Source organism: Delphinus delphis, chromosome 13, assembly GCF_949987515.2.
Source record: "Delphinus delphis chromosome 13, mDelDel1.2, whole genome shotgun sequence".
NCBI lineage: Eukaryota > Metazoa > Chordata > Mammalia > Artiodactyla > Delphinidae > Delphinus > Delphinus delphis.
This window is the reverse complement of record NC_082695.1, coordinates 22,726,945-22,749,053: the sequence shown is the minus strand read 5'-3', so window position 1 is coordinate 22,749,053 and position 22,109 is coordinate 22,726,945. Positions and strand designations below refer to the sequence as shown.

Sequence of the window (22,109 nt, the reverse complement as noted above, 5' to 3'; positions counted from 1 at the left end):
CTCCCGGAGACAGGTACCTGTTTTCAGAATAATTTTTAACTTACACCCAGTGAAATTCTTTTTTAAATTAAATCCAGAAATCTCTGGATTACTTGGGCTTATTGTTCTTGGTTATAGACTCTCTAGAAGTCACAGAAAATTTCCAGCCTTTCCTTAGATGATAAGATATTTTGTGTAAATGACTTTTTATCTATAAGTTATTTTTTAAATTTACTTTTTATTTTATATTAGAGTATAGCTGATTTACAATGTTGTGTTAGTTTCAGGTGTACAAAGTGATTCAGCTATGCATATATCCATTCTTTTTCAGATTCTTTTCCCATACAGGTTATTACACATTATTGAGTAGAGTTCCCTGTGCTATACAATAGGTCCTTGTTGATTATTTTACATATAATAGTGTGTATATGTTAATCCCAAACTCCTAATTTATTCCTCTCCCCACCTTTCCCCTTTGGTAACCATAAGTTTGTTTTTGAAGTCTGTGAATACGTTTCTGTTTTGTAAATAAGTTCATTTGTATCATTTTTTTAGATCCCACGCATAAGTGATATCATAGGATATTTGTCTTTCTCTGTCTGACTTCACTTAGTATAATAATCTCTAGGTTCATCCACGTTGCTGCAAATGGCATTTCACTCTTTCTTATGGCTGAGTAATATTCCATTGTATATATGTACATCTTCTTTATCCATTCCTCTGTTGATGGACATTTAGGTTGCTTCCATGTATTGGCTATTGTACATACTGCTGCAATGAACATTGGAGTGCATGTATCTTTTCGAATTACGTTTTTCTTCAGATATACGCCCAGGAGTGGGACTGCTAGATCATATGGCAACTCTTTTCAATTTTTTAAGGAACCGTCATACTGTTCTCTATAGTGGCTGTACCAGTTTACATTCCCACCAACAGTGTAAGAGAGTTCCCTTTTCTCTACACCCTCTCCAGCATTTCTTATTTGTAGACTTTTAAATCATGGCCATTCTGACTAGTGTGAGGTGGTACCTCATTATAATTTTGATTTGCATTTCTCTAATAATTAGCGATGTTGAGCATCTTTTCATGTGCCTCTTGGCCATCTGTATGTCTTCTTTGGAGAAATCTCTATTTAGATCTTCTGCCCATTTTTTGATTGGGTTGTTTGTTTTTTTGATATTGAGCTGCATGAGCTGTTTGTGTATTTTGGAGATTAATCCCTTGTTGGTTGCTTCATTTGCAAATATTTTCTTCCATTCATTGGGTTGTCTTTTCGTTTTGTTTATGGTTTTCCTTTGGTGTGCAAAAGCTTGTAAATTTGATTAGGTCCTGTTTGTTTATTTCTGTTTTTATACTGAGTTATTTTAAATTATGAAACAGAAGAACTGATCTTCAAGCACAGACTAGGTGTTCAATATAAGCTTTTTATTTCCATAATTCTAAACTGCATGGATCTAAGAAAAATGTATTTAATGGGCAAAACTTTCAAAAGAAAAGAAAAAGCAAGTCACTGTCACTCATTCCTATATAGCAATAGTCCAGTGAAGGCAAAGCTCTCAATGTATTGTACAAGGTGAAAAAGAAGCTCTCAGGCTTCAGAGTTGCAGGATATTATTAAAGCCCTGTGACCATAAACCAGGCTGGCCTTAGTGCCTCTTTCCCAGACAGTCTTATTTAATATCAGCACTCCAGGCAGGGCAGGTCAGAACCTTTCAGAGCCAGGAAAATACCTCCTGCAGTGCTTAATCATACACATCTTGAGGCTTGTGGATAAACTCTTTATCAAACGAAGGCTTGAGTCCCAAACAAGTATTGAGTGGCTCATTTATTCCTTCTTTTGTCCCACCAAAATGATTTTTTTAGTGCATGGACAATTCTGCAGAGATTTATTAAGTCCTCATATAGACCTATTCCTGTGGAGCATGTGAGGATGAAAAATATGATTCTCAATTTCAAGGGGTTTTATGTTTTAGGGGGAGAACCAGGTAGAGGAGAATTCCAATTAAGAGGAGGTAGGGCATGATGGAGAGGGAACTTCTGGAAGAGGGAAAATCTGAACTAGACCTTGAAAGATTGGTAAGGTTTTTTTTTTTACAAATATGGATGAGAAGAAAGAGCAAATAATTTTTCATACTGCAGCCCGAGTGATCTTTATGAAGCACAAATCTGATCATTACATTCCTCTACGTAAAGCCCTTCATCGATGAGAAATATTAACACTCGTGTTTTATGAGATAATAGTGCCTGGCACACAGTGGATGAGGAAACTGAGGCCCAGTAGGGGCTGTGCCCTCCCCAGAGCTAGGTACTTAATGGCAGAACCAGACTGGGACTTAGTCCCCTAGGAAATACTCCTCTCCTTAGGCATCTCAGTAGCCATTTTAGGTTCAAGAAAATAAATCAGCATCCTAGGATACAAGTATATCTGGGCTGTGGAGGACCATACAGCCATTCAAACCGGTGGGCACATCTGCGTGTAATCACCCAGAAGGAAATTCAAGATTACTGCTAATTCAGTAAGGGAAGTTGCAGAAATTATAGGTAGTATAATCCTGTTTTCACAAAACTAATGAAGTTTGTGAGTGGCAGGAAGAGGTCTGGAATGATAACACCAATGTGCTAGCTGAGGAGGGGGGATTTGGCAGAGGAACTTTCACTTGTTAACATATACATTTCTTTGTTGCTAGAGTTTGTTTTGGTGGCGGGTGGTCGTCTTGTTTTATTTACAAGGAGCATGCGTTTTGTTTCTAATTAAAAAGGCAGGCAAAACCAAACTCTCCGCTGACCCTCAGGATTGTGTCCAAACTCCTTACTGAGGCCCCTCTTGATCCACCTGCCTTCACGCCTCCTCTCCCCCTTCCAGTTCCGCCTGCATCCGAGCTCCAGCTGCCAGAACTCAGGGCTCTGCCTTCTGGACTGTGAGCTTCTTCTTCTCTCTACCCTTCTTTTCCCCTTCTCTCAGTGGGGCTGTCTTTTATTTATCCTTCAGGGCTGGTGCTTCCTGAAATACTTTCTTCCCTATTGTTTGGCACCATGTTGCCTTTGTTTTCCTTTTTCTTTTCCTTCCTGCCCCCTTTGGCAGCTCATTTCTTCTCCCTGGCCTTTTAGCTCAGTCCTTGGCCGCCTGTTCTCTCTCGGGCGGAGCTCCTTCCCATCCACTTCTTCCGTTACATCGCTCTGCCTCGATGCTCACACGTCCAACCCCAGGCCACACTTCCCTCTGAGCACGACATTTGGAGAGCCTTCTTCAGAACTAACCCCCCGACTTCCCCGGGACACACATACCCTCAGCAGGTGACACTGTTGCCCTTCCTATGTGCTTCTCCCCTCTCTGCAGCCCAGACACTTTTCTTTATTGCACTGCTGCTCCCTTCTCACCCAGAGCATGATGGCCCTGTACCTCCTCCAGAAGGCTCTTCAAAACACAGCTCTGGTGTTCCCCCTACTGAAAATCCTTCAGAGGCTTCCCGCGGCTCTGAGGACAAAGACCTTACTCTTCAACCTCAGGCTCAGCTTATCTGACCCGAGCTCACATCCCCCTGTACCCCCTGCACACCAGCCCCACTGGCCTTTCAATGCTTCCCTCTAAAGGGCCTTGCTTCCGAGACCACTGCCCTGCTGACCTGGCCTTGAGTGTGCCCTCCTCACAGCCTCCCTGCACCCTGGTTGGTGCCTAGTTACCACCTCTCTCTTTCCACAGAAATCACACTGCTCAAGGAAACCTTTCCTGATGCCCAAACTAGACCAAACCCCTGATGGGGCGCTCAGAGCCCCACCACTTTCCTTCACAGTCCTCCTCACCGTTTGCTATGAAGGTTTGCATAATTCATGGATTCACTAGACTGAAAGCCCAGGCTAGGGACTGTGCCTGTTTTCCTCCTTTTGTGTCCCCCAGACTAGCAAGGACAGGCACTCAATAACAGAAATGTGAAAGTTGAGGGAGAGGAAACAGGTGAGAAGAGTTAAGGGGAGAAAGTCCATGGGGTCAAGAATAGCTGAGTATGCCTGGTAGGCCAGCTGATGTCAGTCAGACCAAGGAATCTGGGTTGTATTTTGTGAATCAAAGGAGGTCAGTCAAGCTTCTGACCTCCTTGACTGAATTATATGATCAGGGCAGGACAGCTGAATTATATGATCAGCTCAACAGTGTAAATGGGATGACCTAGTACATTCCAAAAAGCCTTCAACAGTTTGGATTGATATTGGCTATGTCTCTGAGAAAAGGAATTGGGGATGGATTTTATTTTCTGTGTGCTGTGCTTGAAGTCTTTGGTGTTACTACTGTAGGTGAACGACACTGGACGACTTCTCATTCAGTGGTCTGAGTGCTTCATCCATTAGCTCGTTAGGACGGGAAAGCCTATGACGATAGCCGGAGGAGCATTTCTGCACCTTTCTTTAGCAAGGAGTCCAAACATTTTTTGAGTTCAATTTTTTTTTTTAAAACAGGTGTTTACTAAAGTGAGCAAGGATCTTCTGCAGCTGTTTGGAGCCTGAGTGGCAGATGACACCAACTAACTGGGGACAAGTATGAGTTACACCCCAAAGGCTGCTGCAGCAGGATGCCCAGACAGCATGTAGACCACCTCCACACCTGCAGAGCTGAGAGGATCTCAGGTAAGGGGTCCATAGATGCTCAGTAATGAGGCTTGTGAGAGAAATACTTTAACTGGAGGTGAGGCCTTGATGGCAGTTTTGGCTTCGGAAGCAAGGTTGGGGTCATCATTCAGCTGCCTCTCCCTCCACCTCCTGAGGGGCCCTAGGTTTTATTTATTTATTTATTTTTATTTTATTTTTGGCTGTGTCGGGTCTTAGTTGCGGCGTGCAAGCTTCTCTCTAGTTGTGGCACAAGGCTCTGTTGTTGTGGCTCATGGGCCTCTCTAGTTGTGGCTCACATGCTCAGTAGTCGCGGCACACGGGCTTAGTTGCCCCGCAGCGTGTGGAATATTAGTTCCCCGACCAGGGATCGAACCTACGTCCCCTGCATTGGAAGGCAGATTCTTAACCACTGGACCACCAGGGAAGTCCCCTTAGGTTATATTTAAGTAGACCGCCTTCCCTACCTATAACTGTGAGTGCCAAAGCAATCCAAACGTGCCTCCACTCTAAGCTATAAAGAAACAATTAACCACAGTTAATGGCCCATAATTTGTTACTTCTGTATTCTATTCCCAAGGTTCCCTCCTAAGTTATTACCCATGAAGAAACATAAAACTGCACATAAAACTGTATTTCACAGAAACAAAGTGGGCTCTTTTTTGCTTTATTTCCCTCTGATTTAAAACAGTGGGTCTTCCTAGATGGAAAAGAGGTTCATCCCCACAGATGGGAAAGGCTACCACTCAGTGTTTTGCACCATGACAATGCAGACACATGGACAGGACCAGCTACAGAATTTGCAAGGCCCAGTCCAAAATGAAAATGAGGCCTCTTGTTAAACATAGTAGGAATTTCAAAACTGCAATAGAAGTGCATTAAACCGAGGGCAAGGTCCTTCTGAGTACGGGGCCCTGTGTGACTGCAGAGGCTGTGCACACACCAAATGTTCTAGGTACTAGGAGGATGCGGGGGTCGGCGGGGGGGAACTCTACCCCGAGAAGCTCAAGCATAGGAGCAGCTCCTCCCCTGGCAGAGAGCCTCTGCAGAGGAGGGAGTGTCAGGAGACCTGGACAAAGCATGGGGTGGCCAGAGGGCCACTGCTGAGGGAGCAGATGGTGTGGCCAAGGACAGCGTTCTCTTGGTGGTCCTCCCAGTTCTGATCTGCTTGGGGTTTGGTTATTAGAGTGCCCACGGATCAGAAAGGAATTGGGGTGCTTTAGAAAACTAGAAGGAAGGGGCAACAAGTGAGTGTAGAAAACACTGGGATTGAGGAGGCATGAAGAAAGGGAGTTTCTAGAATGGAATTATCCCTGTTTTATTTTCATTTAATCAACCAATCTTTTTTTTTTTTTAACTGAAGTAGAATATCAAATTTAGATGATTTTTCCCCCTAAACCTACTCCTCCCCATTCTCCATTTTAGTAAATGATCCAACTGGATGGATCACTGTCCATCCAGGTGATCCAGGCAGAAACCTGGAGTCTGGTTCCTCCTCCTCCTTTGCCTCAACAGTGCTCACTGAATCCTGTTAGTTCTCTCTTCAGGGTCCTTCTTGGGCCTGCACATCTACCTCTGTATCCAATGATGCCACCACCACTTCTTGCCATGACTGACAGCAGCCTCCTCACTGCCTGGCTTTTGAATCATGCAGACTAGAGTTCAAGTCCTCATTCTGCCACATGTTAGCTGAGTGACCTTGGATAGGGCTCTTCACCTTTCTGAGCCTCAGTTTATTCATCTGTAAAATGGGAATAATAATACAAAGGGTTGTTGTCTGGACTAAATGAAATGACGAAAGTGTCTTAGCACACAGTACATGCTCAATGAATTAGCTTCTTGTCTCTTTCCCTCTTCATTCCTCAGGCCTTAGTTTATACATTACTTCCCTAGGAACCCCTCTGCCGACTTGCTGCAAGTTCCCACAGATCCCCAGACTGCTCTGCAGCGTTCATCACACTTACCTGTCTTTTGTCCACAGTCTTCTCCATGAGCACAGGATTCTGGCTTTCTCTGCCTACTGAGGTGCCTGACATGAAGTAGGAATTCATATTTTGTTATTTGACTGGTATCCCTGTATATAATCAAAGGTTCCCAGCCATGGGGTCTCTGTAATGTCCCCCCACCAACTCTAGGTAAGTGGGCAGATGACCATAAACAAACGATGGAAACCAAGAGCATCCTACCCAATATAAGTTAAACCTAGGGCACTGGGGCAACTCGTCAGAGCAGATCCCGTTCATGAGAAGCAGACCTTGGTCAGGTAAGGCCCATTCAAGGCCAGCCTGACCAAGCCAGGAAGCCAGTGCTCCAGATCAACACAAACTTCCCTGGGAAGGCAGTGAGGCTGGGCTAAGGAAGGGAAAGCACTACGGGCAGGACCACCCGCCCTGGAGAAGGAATGAAGGTGGCCCCCATTCATTGACCCAGGGCCACCTGAGTAGTTGGGCCAACCCTTCTCCTCAGGCCTTGACAGCTCCCCACTAGATATCCCCCACTGAGGCCAGTCAGTTGCATGAGAGGTATGCACACCAAGGGGCTGACGCCCTGAGAAGCCCAAGGTGGAGGGGCTGGGTTTTTTGTTTTCTGAACTTTGAAATAACATATAGGTAGAAAAGTACATTAAAAATCTGTAGTTTATACTCCAATAAAGATGTTAAAAAATTTTTTAAAAAATCTGTAGAGGCTGATGAGTTATCAGATGAGCATTCATGAAACCCACTACTCTGATCAGTACCTAAAGCATCTCCAGCACTCTGGAAGCCCACTTACCCTCCCCAACCTGCTCGCTCCAACCCCTAGAGATGACCAAGGCCCTGGCTTTCGTAGTTAACCATACCTTGGCATCTGAAATAATACTTTTGCCTGGTTTTGAACTTTTAAAGAATAGAATCATACAGCACATAATATTGTTCTTTTTTCTGTTCAGTATTATGTGAGATTCATCTGTGTGTTTGTATGTGTAACTAGTTTATTCATTCATTGCTGTGTTAGATCTTGTAGATGAATGTTTCACAAACTGTTTATCCCTTGCTCTGTTGATGGACATTTGTACTGTTTCTGGCTTGTGTATTTTATTGCCTTAGTGTGAGGCTGTCCTGGATGACTTGCAGAGGCAAGGGGAGTTTGGAGCAGAAGGGAAAGGAGGGGGAGAGACAGGAGGAGCTCTGGGCATGGGGGCAGGGCAGGTGAGAGGGACTCTCAGGTCAGATAGGGCTGTGGAAGTACAGAGTGGGGTGACGGCACCGTGGAGGAAAGGGTGCCAGAGGGCTCCTTTGAAAGTTTGCTCCTACTCAGAGACTAGAGGAGTGCAGTTCCCCTCTGAGGGCAAGTGTTCTGCGTGCTGAAGGCCATGGTCATGTGGTTTAGCAGGCAGGAGTTCAACTCCTCCACCTTCTGGACCTGCTGCCTGAACCCACTTCTCTGCTCCCCATGGGGTGCAGGGCCGGCTCTGCATGCCTAGAGAGAAAGCCAGGCAGGGCAGCTGATAGCAAAATATTGCCCTAGGGGGACAGAGGCAACACCACAAACTGGCCAGGGAGTCACCTCTGGTGCCTCTTTCTCAGGATGGGCAGACATCAAGAGATTTGTGTTTGGGAAGTTCAGGGATCACCACTGCCCATCCAGACACTGACCAGAATGGAGGTAAGGCGGTAGAGCCCCAAAAGGAAGGGGCCAGCACGGCTGACTGCTTGCCCAGCCCTCACCTGCCCTGGAAGCAACGCCACCCTGTGGAGCCCACCTCTCGGAGACTCCCAGCTGCCCCGGGCAGAGCTCCCACCCCAGCAAGAGAACCTGTCCCTGGTAACACTCCACCCATTTAAGTGGCTGGATCTTAAGTATTTCACCTTGGGGACCATCTTGGCTGGAGATGGCCGGGAGTCCCTATCACCCCTGAAAGACCTGACATGTTTCCCTCCTCCCTCCAGCTGAGCAGGTACAGGTAAGAAGAGAAGTTCTCTTGCCTTGGAGCAGTACAGCTGCCTGGGAAACAAGAAGGGTTCCTGCTGCTTCCAGCTCTGGACGACGTGTGAAAGCAGGTAAGGTGGGGGCCTCAGGCAGAGCAGTTGTTCAAGTGTGGGCTTTGCAGGATGCTACCCATGCTGCAGGGCAACTAGACTTTGTAAAACATGATCTATTTCCTCATTGGATCCTCAACAGCTTTGTGGGTTGACTGGACAAACTTCCCCATAGAGGAGAAATTAAAGCAGAGTAGAGTGGTCAAGGCTACACCCTAAATCATCAATGAAGGGGCTAGAACACAGGTCCCACAATCTCCGGGTCAGGGCAGCACAGAGCTACGCATACACAGGCATGTGCCTAGACAGACACCCAGCTCTGGCTTCTTGGGCTAAGAGTTGCCTTGACCCCTGACACCTGCCTTGGGGAGGAATTCAACTCTTCCTAGCGGGGCTTGGGAGAGAGGATGGCAAAGTGACATCAGTGTTCACACCTGCTCCAAGCTGACTGGGAAGGAAATGCTGACATCCTAGCACTTTAGATCCTGCACACAGAAGACAAAAGGCAAGGCCCGTGCTGCCGGCCTTTTGGTTCAGCCATCCTTTCAACTGACAAGACTGGGCAAGCAGTCCTCAGGCCCATGAGAACCAGTCCCCAAGTTAATGCCTCAGAGCTGCACAGGGTAGATGTAAGGGTATGTATGTGAGGTGGCCTTGCACACTGGCTCAGGTGGGCATACCTGATGCCTTAGCAGTTCCTCCAAGCCCCTGGGGAAGGATGACTTCGCTGCATTTCTGGCAGAGACTCGGAACTGTTGTTAATAAAGTGTCTCCATTTTAAGTACCCTGATTTATAAATTTCCAGGGAAGCAGGTGTGGAAGGAGGGCAGAGACTGAACCTCAGGAACACCAATACCAACATAGGCACAGGGAAAGGATGGTCTGGCGCAGCCTCTAAGGCCAACTGCAGAGGCAGAAGAGCCAGCAGGTATGGATAGTCCTTGGGGACACCCAAGAACGTGCTGGGGGGCAGAAGTCTGAGGCAGCAGTTGGCTGGTTTATCAACTCAAGTGAAAGAATAGAAAGAATTATGCTACCCAGGTCAGGTCCCAAGGGCTGACAGGGACTTCAAAATTGGGAGCCTCCCCAGTATAGAGTATGTGCCAGTGAGTACCAGAATCTTCTGGGTGACTTGAAAGAACCTCTAGTTCTAGGGACTGATTTTCCAATGGGCAAAATACAGTAGGGGAACCATTTATAATTAACTCACATCTGTTTTAATTTGGATGACGAAGGCTTAAATATGTTCAGCCACCATGGGCTCCTTTGGCATTGGAGATGAAAGGAGGACGAGCTGAAGGCAAGGTCTTCACTCCTTTTCCAACCTTGGGCTCGCTTGCCAGGTAGTGAACACAATCTGGTCCAGGCCTTAGACATCCATGCTGGGCAGAGGTAAGGCCCACCTCGCTCTACCTTCCCTGCCTCCTCAGCCTGGAGAGCTGGCTGGTCTGCATATCTTAGGGCTTGGTCAGTCTTCAGTCAGGAACCTAAAACTCATCACCTGTTCAGCAAAGTGAGGCCACATCAGTCTCCACAGGACTCAGAGTTCTTAGATGCCACCCCAACTCCAACAAGCGATTTCTTTCTCTTGGCCCCCTTTCCCATTGCTTTTATAGGACTTTAAAGCAGCAGTGCACCTGCAGACTTGCATCCATTAAAAAAATATATTTTAAGTTCATATATGAACTTTAAAGTCTCTGAGTAGTGATAAACTTGCAATTTATTTTAACTCAGATCAGAATGTTACCTCTGTAAGGTGGAAGACCCAGGGCAGGGCCAGTCATCTTCTAGTTTTTAATACATGGTGGGACAGAAGCTCTGTCTGGCTCTGACCATTCAGAATGTCCACCAGCAGCCAGAGACAGAAATGTTACCTCATTAATGGATGGTGGAAAGGGGAGCACTTTCTAGGCACTCACTGTCAACCCCCTCTTTGTGGCCAGTGCTCTGCTCTAGATAAAGAAATGCTCAGTTCCTCACCACCCACGGGCAACTCAGCTGGCGCTGCGGGGCTGGATTCCAGCCCAAGTTTGTGGGCTCAGAAACCCCAGGTTCTTTCCACCAAACGAGTGGGTTTGAAACTGGCTCTTGTGGCAGTGCTTCAGAGGTTCCCTGCAAAGTGTCATCTTAAATTTTAAAAGTCGTCTGTAACACGTACACTCAGATGTAAAACATGCATTGCTTAGGCTGCCTGAGACCTCAGGTAAGGCCTCCATTATTGTGCTTGTGTGGGCTTCTCAGGTCGCTGATGCAGAAGGTGCAAGCCTTGTGCTGGGATCGCCACACCCAGCTGCAACTCAGTGCTATGGCTCTCACCATAGTACAGTTTTAGTGATTATAACCTTCGTGTGTTTCTTACCTGATGTATGGAGGATAAGGGCTGAAAGCAGGTATTGGATATTCCTCTTGATCTTTTTTCAAGTATCTACTTCAGTTTTGTCCATAACTAGAGATTGCAGACAACCTATGACTATTTCCACTTACACAGATAAAAATCAGGATTTCTTCCTCTATACTATACCAAACAAAATCAGATATAAATTGGACACTGAGATAGCTCACAACTAACCCATTTGCACTAGTCAAAAATGCTCCCCCCACCACCCTTGCCACCCCACTAGTTTAAGACATGACTTGAACTTAGTTCATGCTATTAACACTTTTTATGTACATGAAAGGTTTAAAAGAAAAACAAAAATACTGCATTACAATATCAAAGCCTTTTGATTTGGGTTACCAGGGAGAGGAGGGCTCACAGTTTAAGCCTTCTGGTAGTGACTACTAAGCTCTTTTCCAAGATTTCTGGTTTGGCTAACTCAAAGAGAACCAGGTTAGAGTAACTATTTATCTAAGGCTGCTTTCTGGAAACCCAAGAGCACTGAGGGGAAGGGGGCAGGAGAGAATGTTTCTTATTCAAATTCTTCTGTTTATTCACTGGTAACCATGGATGATTCTTTGCTGCTCCCTGAAACTTGGTTTTCTCAACAAAGTATCACAAACTCAAAATGGATTAAAGACCTAAATGTAAGACCGGATACTATAGAGGAAAACATAGGTAGAATACACTGACATAAATTGCATCAATATCTTTTTCAATCCATCTCCCAGAGTAATGGAAATAAAAACAAAAATAAACAAACGGGACCTAATTAAACTCAAAAGCTTTTACACAACAAAGGAAACCACAAACAAAACAAAAAGATAACCCAAAGAATGGGAGAAAATATTTGCGACTGACAAGGAATTAGTCTCCAAAATATACAAACAGCTCATGCAGCTCAATGTCAAAAAAAAAAAAAAAGCAAACAACCCAATCAAAAAATAGGCAGAAGACCTAAACAGACATGTCTCCAAGAAGACATACAGATGGCCAAACGGCACATGGATAGATGCTCAACACTGCTAATTATTAGAGAAATGCAAATCAAAACTACAATGAGATAGCACCTCACACTGGACAGAATGGCCATCATCAAAAAATCTACAAACAATAAATGATGGAGAGGGTGTTGGTGGGAATATACATTGGTACAGCCACTACGGAGAACAGTATGGAGGTTCCTTAAACTAATAACAGCTACCACATGATCTAGCAATCCCACCCCTGGGCTTATATCCAGAGAAAAACATGGTTTGAAAGGATACAGGCACCCCAGTGTTCGTTGCAGCACTGTTTACAATAGCCAAGACATGGAAGCAACCTGAATGTCCATCGACTGATGAGTGGATAAAGAAGATGTGGTACAACAGAATGTTAGTCAATCAAAAAGAATGAAATGATGCCATTTGCAGCAACATAGATGATGGGCCTGGAGATTATCATACTAGGTGAAGTAAGTCAGAGAAAGACAAATATATTATGTGGAATCTAAAAAAAAGATACAAATGAACTTATTTACAAAACAAACAGTTTCACAGACTTAGAGAATGAACTTGGGGGAAGGGTGGCGGGGGAGGATAGATTGGGAGTTTGGGATTCAGATGTACACACCGCTATATTTAAAACAGATAACCAACAAGGGCCTACTGTAAAAAATAAAAAATTAAATTTAAAAAAATCAGGAGGTTGGATTAAATCAATGGTTTCAGACTTTCATTTTAATCATCGGAGCCTTTCTTCAAATCACATCACATCTTACTTGGAAGCCTAATACTGAATGGGACAGAAGGCTCGCTCCCCACAGAACAGCATGAAAACCACAAAACTACACTATCTAAGGTCCCTCCCCACTACCTCTAATACCAGGATTTCAAGTCCCAGGCCTCTGAAACACAGATGCTGACTCCTGCTGCCCCCTCCTGGCCAGGCCTCTCCCTGTCTCTTGAACAGACTAAGGAGTGGAGCTGTTTTATCCCATGCACCTAAAACACTGGTCACAAGACTGACTAGAGAACCACAGTGGCAAGGGGCTGAACAACTGTTTGTGGATGAAAATGACATTTACTTAGTTTACATGGTCACAGAGGCTATAGCAGAATCAATGCTGTTACAATAGTGGGCACTACTGTCAGCAGCAACACGACGTTTTTAACCAGAATCCGAGCCTCATGGGTTCAGTTTGCATTTAAAAAAAAAAAACCAGTCAGGAAGAGTGAAAGGTCAATTTTGAATGCCAGTGTAAAACAAATTTCACTGAAAATACAACTGAAATGCAACTGCTATGAGCACTATAAGAGAAGCTAAGAACTTCGATATGATAAAAAAGTGGTAAATAAAATACAACAGCAGCATTAAAAAACTTTGTCATTCCTACTTCAGAGGGTACCCCTTCCCTTTCCTCCTCATGCCTCCGACAACTGCCTAGTCTAGAAGAGCCCTGTTCAACCAGGGAGGGAGCTGGTATCTGCACAAATGTGCAGCAGATGAACTCCACACAAGGGAGAGGACCAAGGTGTAAGTGTGGTTGTGTACCGGGGGCAGGGAGACTCCTGTTTAAGAGTCAGAGGCTTAGGAGCGTAGCCACCTTCTCCTGCTAGATGCCTCTCACACATTCTGGTCCTGCCCTCCAGACATCTCATCAGTAACCTCGACTTTGAACAAATGTTCTTAGAAAATGTGACTAGAAATTAAACAGCTGGGACTCCTGCCATATTTTCCAAACTCCAAATGGAGACTCAAGTCATTTTGCTCCACCGTCCAGGTCCATTTTCACTCATTGTTAGCCCTACCCTCAGCTAATGCAGTCGGGTGGGTACAGCTGCAGCCCTGGAGACAGATCACTTGAACAGGTACCAGCAAAATGAAAAGTCCTGCAATAGCACCTTCAACGCAGCCCTTGTTCTTAAGACATCAGCAGAGGTCATGGCTACAGTTAACGATCTCCCAGCCTCATGTGCAGTGGCCAAGTATATCAGCTGTCTCAAGGACAGTGGCCTGAAACCATATTCTAGGGTTTATCCTCAATTCCCATTTTGATATTTTTTAATAGCTGGAAATTAACAAATGCTCTGCGGCAGCGTTTTGTTCATTCCCCTTTAAATCCGCCACAGTACCTTTTTAATTCTTAGAATATTATTCTCTGCTAACATAGAAATGAACAATGAGCATATTAGCAAAATAAAGAAAAATTTTCTGTACACCTTTACTAGGAAGTCTCAGTGGATTAAGGCAGTCCTATCATTTTCTGGACTGGGATTAAGGACACCGAAGTACAGAAAGAGGGGAAAAATTCAGAGATGAAGAGGACATCCTGGCATCTCAAGGTCACCGTTAGTACTCCACTGCTTAGACCAAATACCTCCATGTGACAGCCTGAAGAAATCTGACTGTGTCCTCGGATAACAGCTTTTCTTCACATATTGCCCTCTTCCACAGGGCAGTTCCTTGCCTTGACTCGCACTGTGCAGGCCTCACCAGCACCGGGCTCTTCATCTTCCGCAACGCCAGTAACTCCCCCTCTATGGACCCAACAGCGTTGCTAGATCCTACAAGTGTTTTTAACTTGCCGAGGGCTAAGCATTAGCCCCCACGCACAACAGGAGCTCTGTGTAGACACACATTGGCTGACACAACTCAGGTTTTTACAAATTGGTCTGAGCACAGACTTGGCTCCCAGATGGACTGAAGGGAGCTGAAGTGGCACCTTCTCCTCCCAGAGGACAAGTTAGTTCTCAAACACCTGCCAGATGGCACACACAGCTCTCAGACTGGAACCAACTAAGCTGTTTTTAAGTGCGTGTGTACTTTAGGAAGTGAGTACATCCGGAAAATGACCTTGGAAGGCTCTCCGGTAGCTCAGAGCAGGTCACTCATCAGAGCCCCCAACTCACCACAGATGTGAGGCTGGCAACCCCAGAGCTGGGCATTACTCAGTACCTACCTTCCCTCACGAAGAACTGCATAACGTTACGTCCCCCACAGGCCCACGGGATGGGAAGCGTGCCCAAGAGTGACACAGGAAAGAAAATCCACCTCCGCGAAGAACAAGAACTAGTCCGGAAGTGACTAGAAACTACGGCCTCCTCGGCTGGTTGCAGATCTAAGGAGCAGAGGTTCCTCCCTCTGTGTGGGAGGAGGAAGGAGACCTCTAGTTAGGTACACAATCCACTCATCCAATTCAGTTTCTGCCCAAGGTCTCTCTGCCCACCCGTAATTCTCTCATCCAAGACAGGCAGAGCAGAAGGACTTTCTAGCCACCCTCCCCGCAAAACCTCCTTTCAGTCTCCACTGCACGCATGCCTCAGTTCTTACCTGCTACTACATGTGCAGCTGTTGCTCCTTGCATGGGGTTAAGGGGCCAGAGCACTGGCTAAAATCAAAGCAACAGCAAAAAAAAAAAAAAAAAAAAACGAGCCTGGAGGACAGAGGTAGTTTTAATTACTGGTGACACTCAGTTCTTCAGATAAGGAAGAACAGCTGATTGTCAATGTTAAGATGTCAGACTGCTTTGCCTTTTTAGCTTTGGAGATGTTAGTGGCAAAAACCATCGAGGAAATGTGTTGCAGTGTGTGGGTATTGTGGTGCGGCTCCTTGCCAAGGTCCAGAGTTTAAAAGAAATCAGTAGTTTTCCTTTGCCAAAGTCAACTTTCTCAGCAGCACCTCAAATTGCTTCTGTGTAAGAGGGAAATGGGGTGAAGGGGAATAAACCACAGGGAAAAAGAATTAGAACGTGTTAGCAAATGCTACCATGCGGAACACTAAACTTTATTCACTTTATTTATATATTTAACAGTTCTAAAGTATTTACTTCTTGCTTTGACAAAAAATGAAAAATATAGGAGCACTGACCAACTCCTCTTTAGGAGAAAAGGGTTATATATACAGCTACGGAGAGTTATGGTTCCTCCTTTACATACAAAGAAAAATATTAATAAAAAAGTGCTTCATTGATCAAAAAAGGGCTAAGAGCTGCAAGCATTTATTCACACTGTACATCAGACCCAAGAAACCCGTATCGTAACCTCTTGGCACCTGTCACTAGGACCTGCACAATCTTCAGTTAGACTGACTTCTCCCTACCTGCAAGGCCAGACCACATAGAGTGCGAAGAACTTACACCCTGTTTCACTAAATTCAGATTCTGAGCAACCTCCTGCCACTGGGAAGTCAGACGCACTCAGACGCTCTTGGCTTTGCCTGGACTGACAGCTCCAGGGAAGGCTTCTGGGCCACGTCTTATCTACACCCAGGCACACACAGGAGCCACCTTCCTGAGAGACAACTTGCCTTTAGCCAGGGAATTGCTTCCAAAGGGTAAGGGAAGTTCCCAGGCCTCACCCCCACTGCCCACCACAATCCGCCCTGTTACCAGTTAGCAGCTTTTAGCAGAGCCAAGCATGGCCCTTCCCCCGAGAGGGAGGGCAGGCACAAAACATGGATGCCAAGATCACAAAGCACAAACCTAAACTCCTCTCCACTCTTCTCCATACCCACCTCCACCACAAATATTCTTGATTTAAGGCTCTTTTTGGACCCCATCGAAGCTTACTAAGGAAAGGTGCCTTGCATCTCCTACGGGCTTTGTCACTTCTCTAAGGAGCCCTGCAGAGTCACCAAGTGGCCCCTCACTGCTGACCAGCAGCACAGGAGCAGGGCAGTGGGACCGCTGGGCCCTTCCCACTGCTCCAAGAAGAGGAGGCGGAGGAAGGCTGAGTCTATGGGACATGCTCCCTTCTCCAGACACTGCACTCTGAAAGGCTGATTCTACCCCTAAAGGGGGAGATCCATGATTGGTTTGGGAGTGGGGAATTTTTGGAACCCTGAGTCTGGATTTCCGTGTGCTAGACGAGGAAGAGAGATTGTTTGGGGGACCAGGCCCCAGAAGGGGCTTCCAGGCTCAGGGCATACTTTGGCCTTGACCATGGCAGCAGGATACTGCACTCTGGCCAGTCTGCACCCTATGCCTGAGGGTGGGAAGCGCCACACAGCCTGGCTGAGGGGGGCAGACTGTTGACAGTGAGGGGAGCCCTAGACAATCTGGGTCAAGTTAAAAAGAGAATCCCATGGGGGAGAATAGCCAGCCACCCATTCCCAGCCCTCTCCCTGCTTCACGAGTGTACCCCTTCTTTACCTAAACGGGGTGGGAGCGCCTAAGGGGTCCCACTTACTATGTGCCTGTGCCCCTCTCTCCAAACCCCAATCCCATTTATCTGCCTGTGGGATGGGACTAGCCCAGTCCCTCTTGGAAGGGAGAGGGCACCTGGGGCACTGCTCTTAGAGCAGATGCTTTCGGCGTCCTCAGCAGCAAAGGTTTTTCCAATCCAATCAGCTCTGATGTGGCAGTGATACGAGGAATGGTCACAAACGTCAGCATTGGCTTTATTCGCTGCTCTCTATCTCAGGCCTCCACTCCTGACTCAACCAGCCTCCTCCCATCCTGAGGAACTAAGCCACCCCTCAGCATCGCCTGACAGCAGGCAGCTCAACAGTTACAGGGGGCCTGGCAACCTCTGGTCTTCCATCCAAAAAAAAAAAAAAAAAGACAAATAGGGTACTTGTCTCATTTTTGGAGGCAGAGGGAGGATAGAAAATGGAGAGGAAAACAAATGCGGGGGTGGGTTGGGGAGGGAGAGATCAATCTACAATCCAGTGGTACATCCCAAATTTCCATCACTCTGCACAGTTGGTTCCATGTCCCCATTCCAAAGTGCACGGGCCTCTCAGTCTGCCCAGGCTGTTGTGGGCCTGTCAGAGGAACAGCAGCTTGGCCTCTGCCCGCCCCAGGTCACTGAGCTTCAGTTTGAAGTGGCTGCAATGGGCTTATCCAGTTCAAGGTCAATGCTGGAGCTTGTGGGATGCAGGCTGCTATAACAAGACTTGCACACTCGACTAGGTTCAAAGAGCTGTTGGCTGGGAACTGGAACCTTCTGGTTACAACAACTGGAGCAGAATACGTTCCCACAATTCCTTGAGATGAGCAGAAACAAAAACAGCATTAGTGTCAGCAGACACAGGGTGGAGAAACCAACTTCAGAAGACAGCGCTTCTCTGTACACGATTCAGATATGCCGGAGACTCCTCTAATATCAAACACTCTCATTTGTCTAAACCCACAAAGAAGCCAGGGAGGGAGGGGACCGCTCCCTAGCACAATCGCACACCACTTTCACTTTAGGGCCAAGGACCCTGGCTGCCTCACCACTATGGCTCAAGGTTACAAGGTGTCAGGTAGATGCTGCTCAAGAGAGATCCATGAAAACAAATGAGCCCAGGGCAGAAGGCAGCTGCTAGCTCAATGGCCAAGTCTTGGCCCAGGAAAACCCCGTGGCCACACCCACCTGGGCAATGGCCTCTGTGTAGCTTATGATCACAGAGAGGCCAGAGTCCAATGGAACTGCCTCTGAGCTAATCAGATGACAGAAACTCCCAGCCCAGCTGGGGAGTGAGGAGCCTTGCCCAAAGGCTCAGAGGCAACAACAGGAAGAATTGACTGCTGCCATCTAGGACTGCTTTTGCTGCCAGCATGCGAAACCAGGAGACAAGCAACCAGTGACACATGCTCAGGGTGAAAAGACAAGCGCACAGGTGAACACAGGTGCAGACACACACCCTATTAGACAACGATGAGTTGACACTGGGTCACTCCCCTGCCCCCATGCATCTCCAGGGAATATCAGCTCTACCTGAAGGCCTGACTGCACCCAGGTCCCTAGCCTCTCTCCACTCCTCCACTTGAAAGCCCAGCTCTGATGCGCCTGTGCAGCAAAGGTCTGCACACCCAAACTGATGCCCTTCACAACTACCAGGAAAGGGAACTGGCAGAGGATGAGTTTCTGCTCACCTTACAACCCCACCCCACTCTGGGGAGGCCCTAGAATAGGAGACTCCGAAGAGTCTAATGCAGCCTGCCAAAGACTTGGGGCAAGCATCTAAAAGGAAATCCTCCTCCTTAGCCAGTATCACTCACTACCTTTTCATTTATGCTCCTCAGAAAGGAAACCCACTGCTGGATTAAGGATCACTTAAGCACAGAAGACAGAATACTGAATACCCTTTGGCAACAAAATACCACCGCAAAAGGAAAAGGCTAGACAAGGAGCAATGGAAAGACAGAACTAAAACAAACAAAAGACTTCATCTTCTGGAATGCAGTGAGTACTTCACAACTCTGTTTCTGAAAAGCATGAGTCAGCAACAACTGTGGTTACAGAGAAACATTACCTAAATCTACTTCTGGATGTGTACATTTATTTAACATACCTTCTGGAATTCAGCTTAAAGGCCTGACATGTATTTGATGAGTTAAGCTTTTCTATCTGACTTCTTTCAGGGGATCCTGATAGACCCTAAGTGGAGTTTTCCCTTAAGTCTTCAATGCTAACAGTTCTCCGGAAAGACCACCTCTGTTCAGTCCTGGGCTCTTTTTTTTTTTTTTCCTTAAAAAAAAAAGTCATGCTGTTTGACTTGAAAGTCACCGGCATCATTCTGGCATCTAAGTGAATGACTGACCCAAAAGAAATAGCTCTAAAACCCCTCAACTGGCTATTCCACAAGACCAGCGCCTGCTGAAGCACTGCTTCTTGCCATAAGCAAGATGGCTCGGCTGACCTATGCAGTCAGCAGGGGCAACCACGGCTGCAACCTGCAGCCAGCTGCTGTGGTCCCCCCACCCCACCCAAGCCCACCTGCTTGCCTGCCTGCACTCCTGCCCCAAAGCTTCATCCCAATGAGTGCAGAGAGGGGGAAATGGTAGCGTTAGTGTGGAGAAGTTACTGTAGGTGTGCAGAAATCACAGACAGGTTGTTGCAAATGCTCACCACGTTTGATCAACACGGTCAATGTCCCTGCAAGGAGGGGAGAAAGAACTCAGAGAAGAAGCCAACTAAAGACATTTGGGCTTGGGGTGAGCATGGGGAGAGATACAGTCCTAGAAGCATCATCACCAGACAAAGGTGGTTCCATTTTCAATCCAGGTCCATTCATGTGGGTGGGCTATGTCACAGTTCAGATAAAATTCCTACCCCAAGTAACACTGAATATCCTCCAGTCACCACCCCAGCTGGGGCAAAGCATCCCTAACCACTCACTACCCCAACCCAGAAGGAAGAAAGAAGTCAGGAGCCTTATGGATTGAAGACTATACCCTAAGCTATTCCCAATAGTCCTCCAACCAATAAGTATGCGGTCAGGGAGAGAGGGTAAGGAGTAGGAAAACGAAGTTCTCTGCCCACAGCAGGAAAACTGTCTTTGCTCACAGCAGCCGTGCTGAATGGGAAGAAATTGTATTCTAGGAATAAGAAATGGCGGTGTGGGTGGTGGTAGCAGTTGCTTCATCAATCCAGGAAGCAAAATAAAAAAGGGACATCATTTTCAAAACTTACTCACGATCACTCTAAAATGGAAGAAAGACACCCAGTGCAGTTCTGCAAACACCAATTTCAGAGGCACAAAAGGTAAGTCAGGGTCCTGAAGACCCTGGGGTCTGCCTCAGAACACTGCCTGCCAGCTGCCTGCATCTTTCAAATCTGCAGGCTCTGTGGACCAAACCTCAGCCTCTACACCCCCAACCACCCCACCACACCCTCCCAGTGGCACCTGCAGTGGTGCTTCCTGCTGGCAAGCCAGAAGGCGCTGTCGCATGCATAGCAGTGGGCGGCCAGGTGGTCAGGGAGCCAACGGGTCATCTGTAAAACGGATGAGGCCAGGTTAGTGACAGGAGATGGGCCATCCAGCCGGAGCCAACAGAGCCATGCTGGGGGCAGCAGGAGTCACAAGGACCACACTGGCTCCAGTGGCACCAGCCCATCAGGTCTGATGTCAGCAGTACAAGAAAGGCGTCCAAATCGTTTCCCTGGAGGGGACTCCAAACTCCCCTGAGATCAAGTGGCAGGCAATAGCACCCTGGGTCGCTATGAGAGCTGGCAAGGCTCCAGTTCATAGAGGCAATGAGGAGAGAGGGCTGGCCTGCTGCATCTCCCTTGCTGAGAAATTCTAGGCTTGATGGGAATTCATAGATGCTGAGATTCAGAGAGGCTCAAGGCTAAGTGTGCTGTGTGGTCATTCCTTAGCCAGGGGCAGGGGGAATGGATGATGGGGGTAGAGAAGAACTGCAGAACAGTTGCATGGGTGGCACTCAGAACAGGGGCTGAGCCTGTACCTCCGTGTCCTGTTTATCCACCTGCTCCCAGCTGGCTTCAGAGAAAATCTCTGTGCTGCAGCGAGACAAACAGTTCTGATCCAGAATGCTTTCCGAGTCAGGAATTGAAGTCTGTTGGCAAACAAACACAGCTGAACAGAATGAACCTGGTCTCCTCCCAGAAGAAGAAAGGGCTTGGCAAAGAAGGGAGCACTGGGGACTTTGGGCGGGCCTGGGTGTTAGGGCTGCTGACTCTCTAGGTGCCTCAGCCATCAAGAATTGGGTTGAGCAGGTTCAGAGACAGGGCTGAGCTCAGCTAGAAGAGAGATGCACACATCTAAGGTTATGTGCAGGGATTTTGGAGTGGAAAGACAGGCCTCGGGTTCCAGGAAGTGAGTAGGGCAGAAGTGACCAGGATGAAGTGGGAACTCAGTGTCAGCTGCTTCAGGGGGCCTGTCAGTCCAACCCTGCCACTTACATGTGTGTGTTGAAACTGAGTGCTTTGGGCATGTCCTTTCTCTGAAGGACTCTGGGAAAATGAGAAACCATCATTAGTATAAAGGAAAAACCAAGTCAGTTTGAAGTGAAAGTCATTGGACGAGCCCGCCTTTAATGTACGCTGACTGCTTCAGAGCCAGACTCACACTTGTCCTTAATCACGTCGAGACTGCCTCCTTGAGAACCTCCCCTCAGGTACCACCACTCCGGTCACCAGGCTCCATCAGTGCTAACTCCCAACAGTGATACCTCTCCCCATTTCTACTGCCATCACCTGCCACAAGGTAGGTACAAATACCTGTTTAAAAAGAACTAAACCTTCACAGCTACAGCCCATGTTATGGTTGGGGGGGGGGGGGGGGGTGCAGCAGCTAATTGTTCACTAGCTACTGGGGTAGGACAGGCACTATGATTTCACAGGAATATTTGACATTGCCCTACAAATATTATTCTGCCCAGGAGTTCACGCTTTTCTCAAGGCATGATCCTCTCTCTGAAGAGA

At 47.0% G+C, this 22,109-nt stretch overlaps 1 protein-coding gene and 1 long non-coding RNA gene across 9 annotated transcripts in view; one reads left to right on the top strand and one right to left on the bottom strand.

Moving 5' to 3' along the window:
• Positions 1-22,109, bottom strand: part of MTMR3 (myotubularin related protein 3) — a 157,989-nt gene that overhangs the window by 5,152 nt on the left and 130,728 nt on the right. Inside the window, exons 18-21 of one of the 6 annotated variants that reach the window (XM_060028316.1) lie at positions 21,131-21,241; positions 20,569-20,657; positions 19,791-19,817; positions 9,530-17,940 (exon numbers count right to left, since the gene is read on the bottom strand). The exons of 1 other annotated variant lie outside the window; for it this stretch is intronic. In XM_060028316.1, the coding sequence (XP_059884299.1) occupies positions 17,769-17,940; positions 19,791-19,817; positions 20,569-20,657; positions 21,131-21,241 (399 nt within the window). In that variant the 3' untranslated portion in view covers positions 9,530-17,768. Of the gene's footprint in view, positions 1-9,529; positions 17,941-19,790; positions 19,818-20,568; positions 20,658-21,130; positions 21,242-22,109 lie in introns of those variants that run through there. 4 more of the 6 variants (XM_060028317.1, XM_060028318.1, XM_060028320.1 and 1 more) reach the window with 4 other exon arrangements.
• The window catches only part of LOC132435994 (uncharacterized), a 50,435-nt gene that overhangs the window by 27,904 nt on the left and 422 nt on the right, over positions 1-22,109 (top strand). The window contains exons 2-6 of one of the 3 annotated variants that reach the window (XR_009521696.1): positions 4,429-4,596; positions 8,505-8,615; positions 9,400-9,522; positions 18,965-19,124; positions 21,635-21,891. This is a non-coding gene — a long non-coding RNA (uncharacterized lncRNA). Of the gene's footprint in view, positions 1-4,428; positions 4,597-8,504; positions 8,616-9,399; positions 9,523-18,964; positions 19,675-21,634; positions 21,892-22,109 lie in introns of those variants that run through there. The other 2 variants (XR_009521694.2, XR_009521695.2) reach the window with 2 other exon arrangements.